Source organism: Procambarus clarkii, chromosome 68, assembly GCF_040958095.1.
Source record: "Procambarus clarkii isolate CNS0578487 chromosome 68, FALCON_Pclarkii_2.0, whole genome shotgun sequence".
NCBI lineage: Eukaryota > Metazoa > Arthropoda > Malacostraca > Decapoda > Cambaridae > Procambarus > Procambarus clarkii.
Window position 1 is genome coordinate 5,819,583 of NC_091217.1, and position 18,123 is coordinate 5,837,705.

At 41.5% G+C, this 18,123-nt stretch overlaps 1 protein-coding gene across 25 annotated transcripts in view; it reads right to left on the reverse strand.

The window, feature by feature from the left end:
* The window catches only part of pum (pumilio), a 285,433-nt gene that overhangs the window by 153,844 nt on the left and 113,466 nt on the right, over positions 1 to 18,123 (reverse strand). For 17 of the 25 annotated variants that reach the window (XM_069310784.1, XM_069310782.1, XM_069310783.1 and 14 more), the window contains 5 exons: positions 14,700 to 14,729; positions 9,220 to 9,352; positions 7,392 to 7,597; positions 7,124 to 7,266; positions 2,290 to 2,671 (listed from right to left, as the gene is read on the reverse strand). In XM_069310784.1, the coding sequence (XP_069166885.1) occupies positions 2,290 to 2,671; positions 7,124 to 7,266; positions 7,392 to 7,597; positions 9,220 to 9,352; positions 14,700 to 14,729 (894 nt within the window). The remainder of the gene's footprint in view (positions 1 to 2,289; positions 2,672 to 7,123; positions 7,267 to 7,391; positions 7,598 to 9,219; positions 9,353 to 14,699; positions 14,730 to 18,123) is intronic. The other 8 variants (XM_069310781.1, XM_045769383.2, XM_069310795.1 and 5 more) reach the window with 2 other exon arrangements.

The window sequence follows — 18,123 nt, forward strand, 5'->3', positions numbered from 1 at the left end:
ACAATAGATACAATAAATGGGTGTTACAGTTAAACTCAAATAAGTGCAAAGTAATGAAACTGGGTGTAAGGAGCAGAAGGCTTGCTAAAAGGTACCAAATGGAAGATGAAATCCTTCAAGAGTCAGGTATAGATAACTGGGGGTTGATATCAAACCAAACCCAAAGCCAATATTAAACTTTATTCATTTTCTTAAGACCACATCTGGCAGCAGCAGTAAATAGTGTGGAGATGTCAAAAGGATGCCAAGTTACCCTATCCATTAAAGATAAGTTACATGTGATGGAAAAGTGTGAAAATTGTCTGTCTGCTGTTGTCACCAAGGATTTTGGTATAGGAATGAGCACAGTAACTGATACTGTATAAGGAAATGCAACAATAAATACTGTACATGATACTGTATCTACGAGTGAGAGTGAGGTAGCAAGCACTACTAGAGGTTGTAATGGGAAAACCTTGTAGCCTGCACAGAATGTACAGTAATTATGACAACTTGCAGTGAAAAAAAGAAATGCAGCAATGTGGTGGCAACCAGCCTTGGATTATCAGTTCAGGGGCAAGTGATTTTTAGATTGCCAGATTTAAAGTGAGGAATATTGGGAAAAGGAATATTGTTGGTGAAAAATTGAATGCAGATACAAGCAGTGTTAAGCCATTCAAAAATAAATTAACACACAATTTTCTAACAATCTATATCAATATCAAATCTATAACAGTAATGAAACATGTCCGTTTCAGAAGAGTTTGCCTGAAGAAATTCTAGTTCTGAAGAGCGAGGTAAGTGTGCCAGATAATGCATTCCTCCACTGCTACTGCAGCCTGTTGAGGGGGGGGGGGGGGGGGGGGGGGGTAGCAGCTGAATTGCTCTAGCTTTAGCCCTCACTTATGGTACAAATCAACAGGTACCATGATTCACAAGATTAAAATGCAGTTCTGAGGAATCCACACTTTCACCAGGTCAGAAATACTCGGCATTCTTGGCAGCATCACTGAAATTGCATTGATTGACAAAAAAAAGATGGCAATAGATCCCAACTCCTATTCTCTTGTGAGGAAGCACTTCAAAGGCTGTTCAATCCTGAACCCCCCTAAATGAAGCCAACTTAGTATTACTTCCAACACGACGATACCTGGCAGAAAGGACCACCTTTGTTAGGCACACCAGCATCTGGATTTCTGACCGGCCTACTGTCAACATCATCGATAGCATCAATGCCTAAAACCCTGCACTAACTACAGCTTCAGTACAAATCATTGCAAACGAAGACAACAAGGAACTGACAATGAAGCTAACCTTCAACTGTTGTTGAAGAAGCTGAAGACAATGGATTCGGGTACTTTGGCATATCCACACTACCGAAACAAATAATGAAGGAGAGGTCCTTCCAACTATGGCAATGCTAAAAGTGCTTCAGATATGACTGCTACATCCAGAAGTGTATAATGCTAGAAGAAAAGTGGAGCATTTGTTCCCTCAATCTCAACTGCAAGGACTGCAATGCACCCCCCCAAAATAGTGCATGCTTTGTGATGGTGCACTCATCAGCATTTTGTCTGAATGCCAGATCAGACAGGCAGAGATCAAGATGTTGTAAACAACATGAAAGAGACCTTACATGTTTTTAAGGCACCATCTAGTATCACAATCTAAGATACAGTATGTTCTAGTGATTTCATTGTAAACATTTTTCAAGTACACACATAAGGGGCATAACTGGCAGACCCTTCACAGTGTTCAAGAGAACTGGATAAGCACCTCCAAAGGATACCTGATCAACCAGGCTGTGACTCATACGTCAGGCTGCGAGTAGCCGCGTCCAACAGCCTGGTTGATCAGTCCAGCAACCAGGAGGCCTGGTCGACGATTGGGCCGCAGGGACGCTAAGCCCTGGAAGGTAAGTATATTTGTGATTGAAGTACAGGGAGTACAAAGTAATTAATGCTCATAAAGGTGTTTTATCGAGGCTAATGACTATGTGGAATAGTGAAAATGACTCTGGGTGGTTATTTGTCCCGTGCTTGGGTCTGGTCTTACACATTCCTTTTACACAAATTATTTTATATTTTAAAGCAGCAAGTTTATTGTGTTGCTTTATTGTGTCAATTTATTTCTCATACATTTTTAGTTCACAAAATGCATTTGGGTTTCCAATAACATTCTTAACAATATATTACAGTACATGGCTTGATTCTACATGGACTCTTCAGGAACACGTTCCAATAAGATGGATCATACCCTACTTGCCAAGTAAATACAAGATTAAATTCTGAACCAAAAAGTGGTACTCACCTGACTGTCGGTAAAGTTTTGTGGCTGAGGTCCCCCTGGGGCAGGCAGGAGGGTGGGTGAGTCCATGGGCATACTGGTGGCCATATTGCTGTAATCAGGTCCAGCAGGAGAGGAGAAGGGGCCACCCGCTCCACCCATGCTAGGATCTAACATACCTGCAGGGCCACCCATTCCACCCACCGCTCCACTACCCACACCATCAAAACCAGGATGATCAAGATGCCCTAGAACTTGTGTGCCGGGGCCACCCATTACCACGCCACCACCCACCAGCTCAGGCTCCTTGACGCCCACGCCTTGAACCATGCCATTCTTGTTGATATCTTCTTCTGATGGCGATCCTTGTCTACTCCCCGGCGTCCGGCTGTGGGATTGCAACACACTACTTTCATTAAGCACGTCTATTAATTTCTAATAGGTTCCTGCTGAAATATCTATTTTGTTTTCCTAGTCATATCAACTTTAATCTACTAACAAGGTACACAACAGACTCCATACATAGTTTAAAATATAGGCAAGATAAGAACCCAATAGGCTCAGGAACCTGTCCACCAGCTGATTGACAGTCGAGAGGCAGGACAAATGAGCCGAAGTTAAACCCAGGAGAGCACAAACAGGTGAATACAACTATCTTTTATAATGTACATGATGAGAAAAAGTTTCTATATATGACAGGGCTAAAATAGACAAAATTGATGTCATTTGTTAGTACAATACAGGCTTATTAGATTTTCATAGCACATTTTAGTAACTGGTATATAATTTGTTGTATACTTTTGTATCTTAATTCACTTAACCCTATTTTTCTGTTTAAAAGTGCATATACATTCTCAACAATATGGCAGTTTACCTATTTATTTAATACCAAATTCATGCCATGATGTTACCCTACGAGAAAAATAAATGAAAGGAAAACAAAGCTGTGATGATAGCGTAAGATGCTACCTAAATGACCCGAGATAAGACACCACACCCAACCTACCGAAGGAAACAAGATAATTAAGTGATGTTGATATGGACATGTTAGAAGAATGTCTGGTTGTCATTTAACAAGGGAACACAGGAGTGAACTAAAAGGAACATAAGGTAGAAGCAGACAACTAGTAAATAAAAGAAAGATGATCTATATAAAAGGAGAGGGGGGAGCGGGTTGTTTTAAGAAGAGCTCGAGTGTGAATAGATAATGTGATGATGAACGTCCTGGAGTAACATCTCCATAAGGTACCTAATCACCTAGGCTGAAATTAATGTTTAAGACTGTTAGCAAAGTGTTTATCAGCCTGACTGACCAAATCTCCAAACAGAAGTCCTGGTTAGAAACCTGGTCACGGGGACATTGATCACCACAATGATGAGAAGCACTCATGAAGGAGAAGTTATCAGGGCTATGCTAACACCCTTCATAAAACAAGAAATCATTCAGAATACTATACACCACAAACACAGCACTAATATCCGAGTGTCTAGTGCCAGAGTGGAACCCATACCACCTTAAGGAAGAAAGCTCGAATTAAGAGAGTTACCATTGGCTAGTCACTGGAAAATTAAACCACGTGAATGGGTAAGAAACCAATCTTACTATTTTATATACTGGTAGTTCAGTTCTGAATAGGGACATCACTACATTACAAATACTGAAGTATCAACAATGCATATACAAACATGATTTTTAAAAATGAGGAGACCAGGACAAGGGCAGTAATACAAACTTAACCACTAAACAAGCCAGGAATGTATCTAGAAAAACTTCGATGTTAAGGTTAACCAGACCACCAACTAGGAGGCCTGGCTAGATAACTAATATCCTCCTCCTTTCTCTCCTAGAAGAAGAGACATTGAAGCCTCGCAATCCTATATACATATTTACTTTGTGAACCAATTCTATGCAGTAATGCAGTAAAATAGCAGAACCCTTTACAAGATATATATAGTGTAGCAGTCTTAAAACAAAAAACGGCTGCAAAATTGGTGTAGTAAAAAAAAAAAAAAAAACTTTGTACCAGAATTCTCTGCAGTATTGCAGTGCAATAAATACTGAACTGAAATTTTAAACTTATTAATAAATTATGAATTGACATATTCTAATAAATTATCTTTCAATATATAAAAAATAAATGTAGCAGCATATGAAGCTCATTTCTAAACTATTCCTATATGATTATTTCATTAGTTTCTTGTGAGAAAATCAATAGGAGCCATGAGAAGGATTAAAACCTACACTAAGGGTATTCCCAAGCACACGCTTTGCACCACTTCAGCACGACATGGTAACAGCATCACGTTAATGTGATTTGTTTGTGCCTTAGGTTGTGTTCTAATATGAAATACCAAGTACTGTTACCCTAATGGAACACAAGGGTCAGATATCCAGAGGGACGGTTGATTGGTTAACACGATAACATTGTGCAGTCCCCGTGGTGTAGTGGTTAAGACGCTCGCCTGGCGTTTCGCGAGCGCTTTGTCCTGGGTTCATATCCTGGCCGGGTAGGATCTACTGGGCACAAATCCTTAACTGTAGCCTCTGTTTAACTCAAGCTGGCCTCCAACATCAGGCAAATGAAGTGTTTGCAACAGTAACAGAAACCCCCACAAAGGACTACTATGATGGTGATATATGGATTTCATAGTACTGTACAATCGTTTCAGATGTAACAGTAAACACAGGCAACAGGGCGGGGTCCAACTGTACATCAAAGAGACACTCGTCTCCATTGAGCTGCTAAACACCACAAACAATATGGCGGAAGAGCTGATAATCAAAAGAGAGATAATAAATGTAGTTACTGTCCTTGCATACAAGTCACCCAAGGCAAATGGATCTACTGGGCACAAATCCTTAACTGTAGCCTCTGTTTAACTCAAGCTGGCCTCCAACATCAGGCAAATGAAGTGTTTGCAACAGTAACAGAAACCCCCACAAAGGACTACTATGATGGTGATATATGGATTTCATAGTACTGTACAATCGTTTCAGATGTAACAGTAAACACAGGCAACAGGGCGGGGTCCAACTGTACATCAAAGAGACACTCGTCTCCATTGAGCTGCTAAACACCACAAACAATATGGCGGAAGAGCTGATAATCAAAAGAGAGATAATAAATGTAGTTACTGTCCTTGCATACAAGTCACCCAAGGCAAATCCTCAGCAGTTTAAAGACCAACTAATGAAAATAGAACACGGCTTAGAAAACCTCACAAATACAGCCCAAATCAACACCCTGCTTGAGGACTTCAATCTATGGCACCTGAAATGGAAAAACCTAGCCAATACAGTTATATCAGTGAGAATACCAGGAAGTAACCTATATGAACAGTCACATCCAAATAACCAACTACGAATGTGTGAGATTTGCCTTAAACCCAGCAAATAGAAGCAACTAGAAAAGAACACACTGGACCTCATTTTCACTAACAATGATTACAAATACCTGCTACTCGGATAACTTAATTGAAGTTCTGACAAGCATGGGGAGTAAGTAGACCTGCATAACCAGTCCCGAGCCCCAGGGGAGGAGAATTCAGCAAATTCAATTTTAATAATAAATAGATTAACTGGGAGCAAATAAACCAAGACCTTACAGAAATAAGCTGGAAAGAACAGCTAGAAATTATAAACCTGAACCAGTGCCTGCAAAAAAAATAGTTCAACAGCACTAGAAATGCTCAAACTGCATAACCCTTAGCGAGAGGAGAAAAAAAAATGGGAGATGCAGATTGGAACGGGAATGGAGTTCCTTCTATAGGCGAAGAAAACGAATTTCGGAACAACTTGAGAGTCACACCCTATCTCAAGAACGACAAAGGCGGCTAGGTAGAGAAATATTAATGATTGAACTAAAGCTACAAGAATCATAAAATTCAAGAAAGAAAGCAAGAGAGCAAAAGGCTATGAGTGAAACAAACATATTTCAGATTTCTCTCTTGTAAAATCAAGATAAACTACATCTGGTATCAGGCCACTGTGAAAAGGTTATGGAACTTTCACAGATTCAAGAGTAAATTGAAGGAGATATAAAACCTTTAGAATGAAATCTTCAAGGACTCTTATGAAGCAAATTTCCATTATGTATTTGTATTGAAACAAGAACATAGCATCAAGACTTGCTTCTACTGTCAACGTAAATCATTATCCTGCTGGATTATCCACAATAAATTTGATATTGATCTTAAATTCCAGTATTTTTTAGAGTGTACATATAATTACAATAAGGTCCTGCACATTTATTTTGTATTTTGTCTGTAGAGGAGGTAATAATGTGAATTGTGTGGAAATAATATTTGAAAATTAATAAAATCTAATATGGAATTCCTTGAATTCAAAAATAGGAGGGAGAGGGATAAATTTTGACATCGTAAATTTCTCATCAAAATGTGTACCAGTGGCCATACACAATACCTATTACTTTTAATAATCTACATTATATATGTTCACTATGATGGGGCTATGTATTTTGCACACATTTAAAGTCTAATTTTTTCCAATAAAACTTGAATTGTTGATAAAGGTATAGGCTTATGGTAAGAACTAGAGGGGTAAAAATAAAAATTTTGGAGGAAAGATGGATTTTGAAGAAATGAGTACATTACTACCTACAGAAGTTTTTCATAACAAGCACAGCACTCATCCCATCACTACAAATACAAAGTATACCTGCCTCTTATATGCTATGCACACCTCTATATGTATTTCCTAACTTCTAAGGAAAAATCAGTGCTGCTTTGCAGGTTAATTGCAGCCTATAGTGACTACAGTGCAGCAAGTTACAAACCTGTCGAGTGAAAAAGCCAATACATTACAATCCAACATTTATTAAATGTGTATTATACTCACTTAAATGTTTTGTCATCATCGAGGCCGTTCTGTACAATACCATTAGCCTGAGGGGTGTTACCATTCTCTACATCTTTTTTTGTGGGATCAAACGGTGAGGGAGCCTTGTCTTTCTTGTCCTTGGTACTATCTCCACCTCCGTTCTGCAAAAGATATAACATTGTTCAAACTTTTAGTCAAATTCAGCATTTTGAAGTCCACATAAATGGCATTAATACATTGCAAAATAAAAGAGCAACTTAATGTGATGATACTAATTACTACTCACTCTAAGGGCAAGGTTTGCCATGCGAGCATCAAGGTCCTTTCCAGTGGGTGAGGAAGCCAGGACATACTCAACCATCTTGAGTCCCACTCCAGCATGGTCTGTGGCACGTGGTGATAATACAGAGTCTCCCCCAGCAAACTGTGGCCGTCCGTGTCCCCGCTGACCCACGCCCATACTTAACCCGTGACTCTGGCCCACACCATGATCTGCAACATAATAAACTCGGGTCACTCTTAATAAAAACTTACATAATTATTCACATTTTAAAACCATGCACAATAAAATTGTTAGAGAGTGAATTAAATAAAACATTCAGAGCAACAGATAAATGCACAGGTACTCTTATCTAGATCAGATAAATGTACAGGTCTCTTATCTAGAATGCTGCCCTGCACTCTAGATTTTTTTTTAAAGTCAAAACAAGACAATTTAAAAAAAATACTGAACAAAAACACAGGATACACTAGGAGGAAAATCACTCTTCCCTTATAATCAGAAAAGCCCCTAGACTCCATGGGTTGCCTCTAAGACATTCAAAATAGTTTCTGGAAGGAAAAAACAAGAGCAGGAATAATCTATACATGGAATAACTTATTACTAGTGGGAAGCGATAAGGTTTATGGGAGAAATCTTTTCCACCGTTAAGCATAAATAATTGAATGATAAATTTATACACAGTAATAATAAACAGCAATGAGGGTTCGTCCTCTGTTCTGAAATGATAAAGGTATGACATGATGCACTTCTTTCTCCAGAGTTTGTCAGCTGTTTACACGTCACCACGAGACTTGAGTACTGGTAACTGAAAAAGTTATCTTAAAACTCGTTAATGAACTAAGGTGCCGAGATTAAATCCAATAACTTATATATAAACCAAATATATTTAATTCAAATTTACAGACCCAACTCCAAATTTAATAACTATTGATACATGAATGAGTGTAAGTGCAGAGGTGGAGGAGGGTTAGTCATAACTTGGGTAACTACAGCATACAGTACTAGACTTGTGTCGTCGCCAATAATATGGAAAAATGTGACATGCACAGAGTCCTCTTCAAATCACTATAATGTGCAGTTTAAACATCCTAAAGTACTGTACATGGTTGGTAGTATATTACATCAAGTATGTAGGAGAGAGGAGGAGGAGGAGGAGGAGGAGGAGGAGGAGGAGGAGAGAGGGGGAGGAGGAGGAGGGGGAGGAGGGAGGCGGAGGGAGGAGAGGAAGACAGGAGGTCATTTAAGCGTCAATGGTCCGGTATCTCTAGCGTGAAAGGTTCTTGTTATCCATTGACACACTGTATTCTACTTCATATAGTCTAGGGTGGCTGCACTAATGCAGATGTACCTCATGTATTAATAAAAAAAAACTGTCAACATGATTACTCTAGGATCTTTGAAACACAATATTTTGTCCTTCTATAGGTATTAATAGTGTTATTTGATTTCATTTGAAATGTTCTTTACATGTTGATATCTACGTAATGTACAGTACTACTAAATGTGGGAATTGTGAAAACTTTACAAATGTTTGGAATATGCATTGGATACTTTTGTCGGTAGACGAAACGGTTTATCAATTCAAATGGGCGAAGCAAACCAAAATATTTAGTTTCACGAAAACATTGAGTTGGCCAATTGTGTTTGAGCATGCAAGGGCTGATACACCTCGACCCTTTTAAACAAGGTCATAGTGTAATTACCAAACAAGTGCATGTAAAATACAAACATATGCCCGTAATCATTTCTACCACTAATAACTACTGAAAGGTTATGAATCATTGAAGGTAAATTTACCATCAAATACTGGTTTGAATTATATTAGACTTACGGTGCGGGCCAGTCGCGTGTCCTGTTCCCGTGCTCCATGCTGCTTCTCTCCACGATGCTTCCCCTATGTTGAAAATCCCCTTGTTGTCTGTCTTCCCTTCTTCCACTCCCCATAGCTTTTTCGCAGGTGCAATCTGAAACAAAATAAGCCATCAGTTATCAATGTATTAATTTACAAAGCTTGCAGAGTGTGGGGGAAGGGGAGATGGCGAAATGCTGGAGATAGAGGAGGTAGGAGTGGGAGAAAAGAGGAAGAGGGAGGCTGGAATGATACACAGGGGTCGGGAGGAGGAAACTAGACAGGGAGGTGGAGGGAAGGGATGTACCCTACCGGGTACACGATGTAGGAGTCTTAGAATGTCATAAGTGATACAGTCCTCACCAGGAGCAGTGCTACTGCCCCTGGAGAGGGTTGCATCCAGTTCATAATCTGTATATGGAACATCACATTCATCATGTTGCTTGCTCAACATGAAATTAATGAGAGCATTTCTATCTGCGGACCTCGCCTGCAATTTCTCCCTAGTGCTAGCTGGTAACATTCCAAAGCTGGAAACCTGAGCCCATTTTGTAATTAACTGATTGGCTTTCTGTAGCGGGTTTGGGTGTGAAGCTTGTCTATTACTTTTACCAATAATATTGTTTATGCCTTTCCAGGCTTTGCACAGGGGAGTATGCAGGTTAAGTCCACTAACAAAACCCTCCCATTCAGTTTGAGTTCAGTCATTCTCTCCCTTGCCGCTGCAAGCGCCGTCTGACACAGTTTTAACATTTGAGGAGTTCTTAGGCGCTTAAATGCTTTACCAGTCTGTCTAGCAATTGATTTAAGTTCTTTCAGTTTAGCATCATCATAGTACTGGTTGTGTCTGACCTGCTTACTGGTACGTCTTTTGGTTTGGTGTGACTCACTATTTTTGATGGCCTCAGATTTTATTTACGAGGTCATCATAAAACTGTTGTACATTCTCAGGCTCATAATTGTTAAATCAATGTTCTATGCTGTCTATTAAGAATTTTTCTTGCTCTTTTCTTACTGTTAGCCTGCGTCTACTCAGCTTAGTGCCAGGTAGGTCAACATTAGCCACGTGTACGTTAGTTGTTATGGCTAAATGGTCAAACATTAAGTCATCCATAATATCAGTCTCATGAGTAGTGTATCACAGGTTAAAGCCAATGCACCTATCTAGGACTCCTCCATATATTTGCGTTGGTTGATTCTTACTGATAATTTGACCATCACTATATGCATCGAGAAGTGCCAACAATCTTCTCCCGTTGGTGTTTGTGAGTTGATCCCCTAATTGTTTGTGTTCAGCATTTAAATCCCCAATTAATATTGTAAGGCCAGCATGTGCAAAATTAGGTAGGTCTGTATACTGGAGGAGGCCAGTAGGTGCATAGGCATTCAAAACATTAAGTGTAGAGTTATCAACGTGTAGCCGGATACCATGATATTGAAACTCCTCTCGTTGTTGGGCGGGAAGAGGCTCGTGTGGCAGGGATTTTTTTTTTAACATACATGAAACACGTATTTTTTGATCTGGGATTATAACACTGATAACTAGGCAGATTCTGTGGGGTTTTACCTGCGGGAGTTAGGGTTTCTTGGAGACAGACAATATCTATGTCTTCAGTCATAACCTTATGATGGAGGTCAGAATACAGTTTTCTAAGAGGCAATATTCCAACTGAGTATCTTGATGGCACTGTACCTGTTTTTATAAGTTTGAGAGGGCGCCACTGTTCATTGTTTTTAGTTTATCAGTCTGCGGTTTCACAAGAACAAGTATATCTCTATCCTTTTTGTAGCACATTATTACGGTGTCTTTTTCCTCTTCGGTCAGCACATCACCTGTCACCAGTTTTTTAATATTGTTCCGGCGGAACCATCTGGGATGTGTCGCGTGCGGTCCGAGGATGTCATCCACGTCCAGTTCCACTCCTTCATTATCACTACAGGCGTCACTGGTTTCAATTATCAATTAGATCGTTATCACAATCGCTTTCATCATCATTTCCACAACTATTTTCCTTCAAGCAGAGTTTATCAGCACCTGTATTCACATCATGATCTCCATCTTCATTAACATTCTCACTCTCGCTGTCATTTTGCTCATGATCAGTTGCATCGTGATACTCATCGACAACACTGCGTTTCCACGGGAAATAGTTGACTAGCGCACGGCGTTGATGAGGCAGGGGTGTGGGGAGCCGTGGTGGGTGGGTCCAGCTGGTGTGAGGGCTGGGACACCCCCAGCTGGGGTCTCCCCAGGGGTACTGGCCGCCTGGGAGCACATGGTGGTACCCCAGGGTGGTGTGGCCTGCTCTCATTTAATACTCTCACAGTTTCCTGAAGAGTGGTTATCGTCATCTTTTGGTGCATGATTTCCTTACTTTGTTCAGTTATTTGCATGCTCAGCTTTTCCACAATTTTGCTTTGTTTTTCTACTGTATCCCTCAACTCTGCAATTGTCTGTGCCTGATCCGGGCCAACCGACCAACATGCATTGGTAGAGACTACAACTGTGTCACTCGAGTTACCTGCTGTGGCGTTGAAGTGGTTGGGTAAGGGAGGACAATGCCCGAGTGACCGGTGGTGGCACCGCAGATGAGCCAGGGTGGTTACTGGTACCCTGGGCAGCCCGTCTCGGCGGGAGTAAGGCACAGTCCTCATGCCAGGCGGGAACATCCTCCATGTGACAGTTTGCACACCTCAGTTTCTGTGTTTCACGATTTTTCTTTTTAACATCACACACAGATGTTGCATGCTTTCTGGCACAGTGGCCAGAAGCTCGAGTGCAGGGGGGAATTGTGTAAAATCCTGGTTTGTGTCTCGGAGAGGCTGCAGGATCCAAGTAAATTCAGTAGAATTTCTGGTTGCAATTTTTATTACCATGTCGTAGCTTAGTCGATTAAGGCAGCGTCTGGGATGCTCTCGGACGTAGGTTCGAATCCTCGTCACGGCCCTTGTGGATTTGTTCATTTAAAATTGATGTTATGTTTGTGGAAGTACTGGATGCTTTACTTGGTGAAATTGTGTAAATCACGAAAATTAACACGTTATGAAAAATGTGACTGTCAGACCACGGAGTAAGAATTGAAACAGGAAAGTCTTCAAGTACTTTCGTATATTAATTTAAATTAATACATCTTTGGTGTATTAATATGAGGATCTGGTAGGGAGGCCACTGTGTCCTCTTAGCATTTGACCGAGTTGGTGGTCGAGTCGGACATTTTTAGTCATTCTCCTCCTCGTGCTAAAAAAATGATCCTGGTAAATAGTGATGTGGCTGCCTTTCATCGAGGCGGTCTGGCGGTTTAGAGGAAGAGGCGCCAGGGGTGAAAAGGAAGGAAGAGTCAGGTCGAGGCTAGGGGATAGGAGGATTTGATGCAAGAGGCGTCAAATTGAATGGGGGGAGGATAGGCGTCAAATCGGGGCGGAAAAAAAGGTGTACAATCTGGGCGAGGGAGGAGGGGGGGGGGGAGTGGAGTGGGGGGGGAGTGGAGTGGGGGAGGGGGGGGAGTGGAGTGGGGGGGGGGGGGAGTGGAGTGGGGGGGGGAGTGGAGTGGAGGGAAAAAGGCGTCAAATCAGGGCTGAAGAAGGCGTTGACTGGTGAAGGGTCCTTGTCAACTCTGGAAGAGGGTGGGCGGGGGAAGGCGTCAATTGGGAGGGGCCGGGGCTGGCGTCACTAAGCCAAGGTCAATCGACTGTGGGTCTGAGACAATCAACTATTAAGAGGGTCTGGTTCCACACATCTGTACACTGTAATAATTCATACTGACAACCACGAGTGTCTATGGTCTGTAATTTAACTCTTATTTTTATCCTTTTTCGAAAATTGGGATTTGCCTATGTTTACCCTTTCAAACTTCCCGGAGATGCATGGCGAGGGTTCCGGAAATTGTTCAACTCTCCGAGCCCGGCCTTGGGCCAGGCTTGACTTGTGATTACTTGGCCAAACAGGCTGTTGCTTTGAATGGCCCCGAAGGCCCACATATCCACTGCAATTAGCTATACACATAAGGGGTATAACTGGCCGACCCCTCGCAGTGTTCAAGAGAGAACTCTATAAACACCTGCAAAGGATACCTGATCAACCAGGCTGTGATTCATACGTCAGGCTGCGAGTAGCCGCGTCCAACAGCCTGGTTGAACAGTCCAGCAACGAGGAGGCCTGGGCGAGGACTGGGCCGTTGGGACGCTAAGCCCCGAAACCATCACAAGGTAACCACAAAGTGGTCTTTAAACTGCTAAGGCTTTGCTCCGGTGACTTATATAGAAGGACAATAAATACATTTAGGATCTCTATTTCGATAATCAGCACTTTCACCATATGGTGTGTGGTGTTTAGCAGCTCAGTACAGACGAGTGTTTGTGATGTACAGGCTGACCCCACACTGTAGCCTGTGTTTCCTGTCAGAGCTGAAAAGATTGTACTCGGGTATCCTTGTTCCACTATCAATAGTAATCCTCTGTGAGAGTTTCAGTTATGGCTGCAAACGCTACATTAACCTCCCTCATTAGCATCAGTTATAGAGAGGACATTTTGTTGTGTGAATGTTTTGATACCCTGAATGTTGACAAATACGAATGATATCGTATTTGCCGAAGTGGTGGCGTTTTACTTTGTGATTTTTGTGCGGGTGATTTTGGTTTGTCTAGAAACTGAAGCTGCGACTAAGCTGCGTCTTTCTACCTTGCTAGGTATTCCTCGTTTTAATTTTTTGTGCAATTCCACCATCGTCACATTTGTCGAAAACTTTTGCATAGTCAGTACATAACATCGGCGTTTTTCTCTTCTTCTGTGGCATCTAAGTCCATGCCGTAGTGGTTGAAGAATTCTAGGAGACAGAAGCGTCCTATTCTAAACATTGTAAACCCAGGTTGGCCAAGGCTACCGTGACTGCAATTTGTAATCTAACGTTTACAACATTACAATAATGCATGCTGTTAGTACTACCGAGCAACAGATTTTTACATCTGCTGTTTCCTCCACATGATTGGGAGTCGCGATCTCTGTTTTTAGTGTTGGGGATGTCACCGGTTTGTAAGTACAAGCCTACTAGGAAGTTTAGGACCCTGTGATTCTTTATGAATATAGAATTTCAGGAGTCTGGGCAAAGTAAACACGGTACATGGGTATTATCTTCATGGTTACTTCAAAATTCAGTGGGATTGGGGTGACATTTGCTATACAAATTGAGGTTGAGGTTAGGTCCATTAAAAATTAGAGTCATCAATCTTCGGGGTGTTAAAGGGTTCACAAACTTGTCGTACCGTGTTCTTAGTATTTCACAAAATTCTGTTATGAGCGCAAGTTCCAACCGAAGTACTATAGAATAGAATAATTTGGGTTCCACAAAATTTGCGAACTACACAATACCCCCCCCCCCCACCAAGCATACCATGCATTGACTTCTGTTTAAAATTTCATGCAATTCCAATTAACTGTCAGTGAATGTATACAAAAATATATTTACCTGTTGTCCATATTCTACTCTTCTGCTAACCTGAAAGAGCAAAACAGAAGTGTGTTAAGATACATAATCCAAGTGGTATCATTACATCTTATGCTACAATATAAAATATTAATTCCAAATGTACAAATATTAATGATACCTTTATTTTTCTTCTTTGGAATTAAGTGCTTAAAACTTATACATTTCACACAAGCAATCGCTCCTCACGCACACCTACATCGTGTCTACCTTGTGTACCTTCCGGGGATCAACAGCCCCGCGGCCCGGTCTCCGACCAGGCCCCCCATAGTTGGTGGTCTGGTCAACCAGGCTGTTGGACGCGGCTGTTCGCAGCCTGACGTAAGAATCACAGCCTGGTTTATCAGGTATTCTTTGGAGGCGTTTGTAGAGTTCTCTCTTGAACACTGTGAGGGGTCGGCCAGTTATGTATGTCCCTTACATAAGGGACCTGACAGCTGAATGGACAGCGCTCGGGGTTCATAGTCCTGAGGTTCCTGGTTTGATACCAGGTGGAGGCGGAAACAATTGGGCAGTGTTTCTTTCACCCTGATGCCCTGTTCAACTAGCAGTAAATAGGTACCTGGGAGTTAGATAAGCTGCCACGGGCTGCTTCCTGGGGGGGGGGGGTTATAAAAATGAGGCCTGGTCGAGGACTGAGTCGTAAACGTTAGGTCGTCAGATATCATTATTCCCAATTATGCATCAATTTGCGTCAATTTGGCTTAAGGCATTGTACTTTGCTTCTTGACGGAGCAAGGCTTGTTCTTTAATCAGCTTCTTGGGTGGGAAAGGAGGGACAGTAACTTGGAAAGAGGGTGACCTCCCATGGGGCAGGAAAGTGCCGTTGTTCTCTCTCTCTCTTGGAAGAGGTGATAAATATTATCACCTCTCTATCAATGTTCAATAGAGATAATACATTCAGTGGCGGTTTTGGTAATCCATTTGGAGGGATGCTGACCATCAAGAGAGAAGGCTTGGAGGGCTTCAGTTCAGGGGTTAAGGGTGGGTGGTAATCACACGTGTTTACCACGTGGTGGTAAACACGCGTGATTTACGAAAGCTGGTTTACGGGATTTACACTAGGCAGCGCACGAGATGTAAATGAGCATTGGGCTGGTCATGTGGTGCGCAGATGAGTAGCCCAATGGGGCCAAAAGGTGCGGCTGCTCACTTGTTTGAGCAAGAGTGGCAGGCACAGTCTAGGTCTTCCTTAACTTCCGTTAAGGCACTTTTTCATAGTAACTATGGCGGTACTTTGCATCTACCTGTTGACTACCTCTTGTTGGTTGTTCCAGAGTTCAGACTATTGGACGCAACTGGACTCAGCTTCTCGCAGCTTTAACAACGTAAGGTTGGACAGTTATGCCCCTTATGCATAGAGGGAAAGTGCCGAGCCTTTTATATTGACAAAAGTTCTCTCTCGGCGTAGCTATTTCACCTTTGCTTTTCAACGGGGCTATTTTGCTCATCCTTCTCTGCATTTATTATTATTATTATTATTTATTTATTATTATGTTCTGAATCTCTCTCACCTGGGCTCTAAATGATACAGGTTTAAAGTTGTTAACGGTCCCAATAATTTAGACATTTGAGCAGAATCGGGAAGTAAAGGTAATTTACATGCTCCCCACGAAAGCAATTTCTCCAGCTTTGAATGGGCTGTTACTGTCCAACAAGATTGCACCCTGAGAGCACTAGTGTCTTAAAAAGTATCATTGGCACGGCGACTTTTGTTTGAAAGGTTCTTCTTATTCAACCTGCCATTTTTTCTTGTAGCTGTGACAGCTACTTTGTTGTGTTTTTAAAACTTGAGGGCTTCTGACATGACTGGTTGATACCTGGTTGAAGATACCTGGTTGATGGGGTTCTGGGAGTTCTTCTACTCCCCAAGCCCGGCCCGAGGCCAGGCTCGACTTGTGAGAGTCTGGTCCACCAGGCTGTTGCTTGGAGCGGCCCGCAGGGCCACATACCCACCACAGCCCGGCTGATCCGGAACTTCTCTTAGAAAACCGTCCAGTTTTCTCTAAAAAAACTACTCACAAATCTTTTATATTTATTTTTCCAAAGAGGTCTACCCTAGAAAGAAAACGCAGACGACTGTACAGAAGTAAAAAAAATTACGGAAATGCTTAAACAGACACGACTATCACAAAAAATTAAATATATCTAAACAGTGAGATCGAAGGAATACAGAAGTTGAAGCGATCACACGAGTCTGAGGAAATGGAATTGGAACAGAAAGCTATACAAGAGATAGAGACAAATCCAAAATATTTTTTTCACCAGTAATGGACCTTCAATTACAACCGAAGGTACGTACACAGAGGACAACAAAGAATTAGTGAAAGTCTAAGAAGCCAGTATGAGTATGTTTAGCACACCAACAAATAAGATGAAAGTAAAAGATCCAGACAGCTTCTTTATGAATGACATCCAAGCTGCAGATAATATAACTGATACTAACACGAACTCTGAAGACTGTGAAAGAGAAACAGACAACATGCCCATGCACTCAGCCCCTGGTCCTGAATTCGTGGAATTCAATATTCATAAAGGAACTTAAAGTACCAGTAGCGCGAGCGCTCAGAGTAATATGGAGAAAGAGCCTGGATACAGGGAAGATACCAGCAGCTCTCAAATCAGCAGATATAGCTCCTCTGCAGAAGGGAGGTAGTAAAGATTTGGCAAATTTTTTAGACCAGTTGCACTAACATGGTTTTGAACGAATGATTAGGAATCAGAATTCTAGTTTTATGAAAAACAATGAACTACACAACCCAGGACAACATGGATTTAGAGCGGGAAGATCCTGTCTGTTACAGTTACTCAACCACTATGACAAAATCACAAAAGCCTTTGAAGAAAAGCAAAATGCAGATGTTGTATAAACAGACTTTGCAAAGGCATTTGATAAATGTGACCATAGAGACAGCGTATATAAAAAAATTAATAGGAATAACGGGTAAAGTAGGGCGTTGGATCTTCAACTTTGTCAAACAGAATGCAGTGACGGTCAATCAAATAAGATTAGGCCCAAGTGCAAAGAAAAGCTGTGTACCCCAGGGCACAGTCTTTGCACCGCTGATATTTCTCATTCTTATCTTGGATATAGACAAAAATACTATTCACAGCTTCGTGTCATTTTTTGCAGATACAAAAATCAGCATGAAAATTTCCTCTGTAGAAGATACTGAAAAACTACATGCAGATATTACTAATCTTTGATTGAGCAACTGAAAATAACATGATGTTTAACGGTGATAGGTTCCAGGTACTGAGGTATGGTGGAAACAAGGAACAAACGAAACATTGTACAAGACACTCAGACTTACTCATAGAAGGAAAGCAACATGTAAAGTATCTGGGAATAATGATGTCTGACGACCCGACACTTGGTGAACATAACCGAGCAAATATAGCGGCG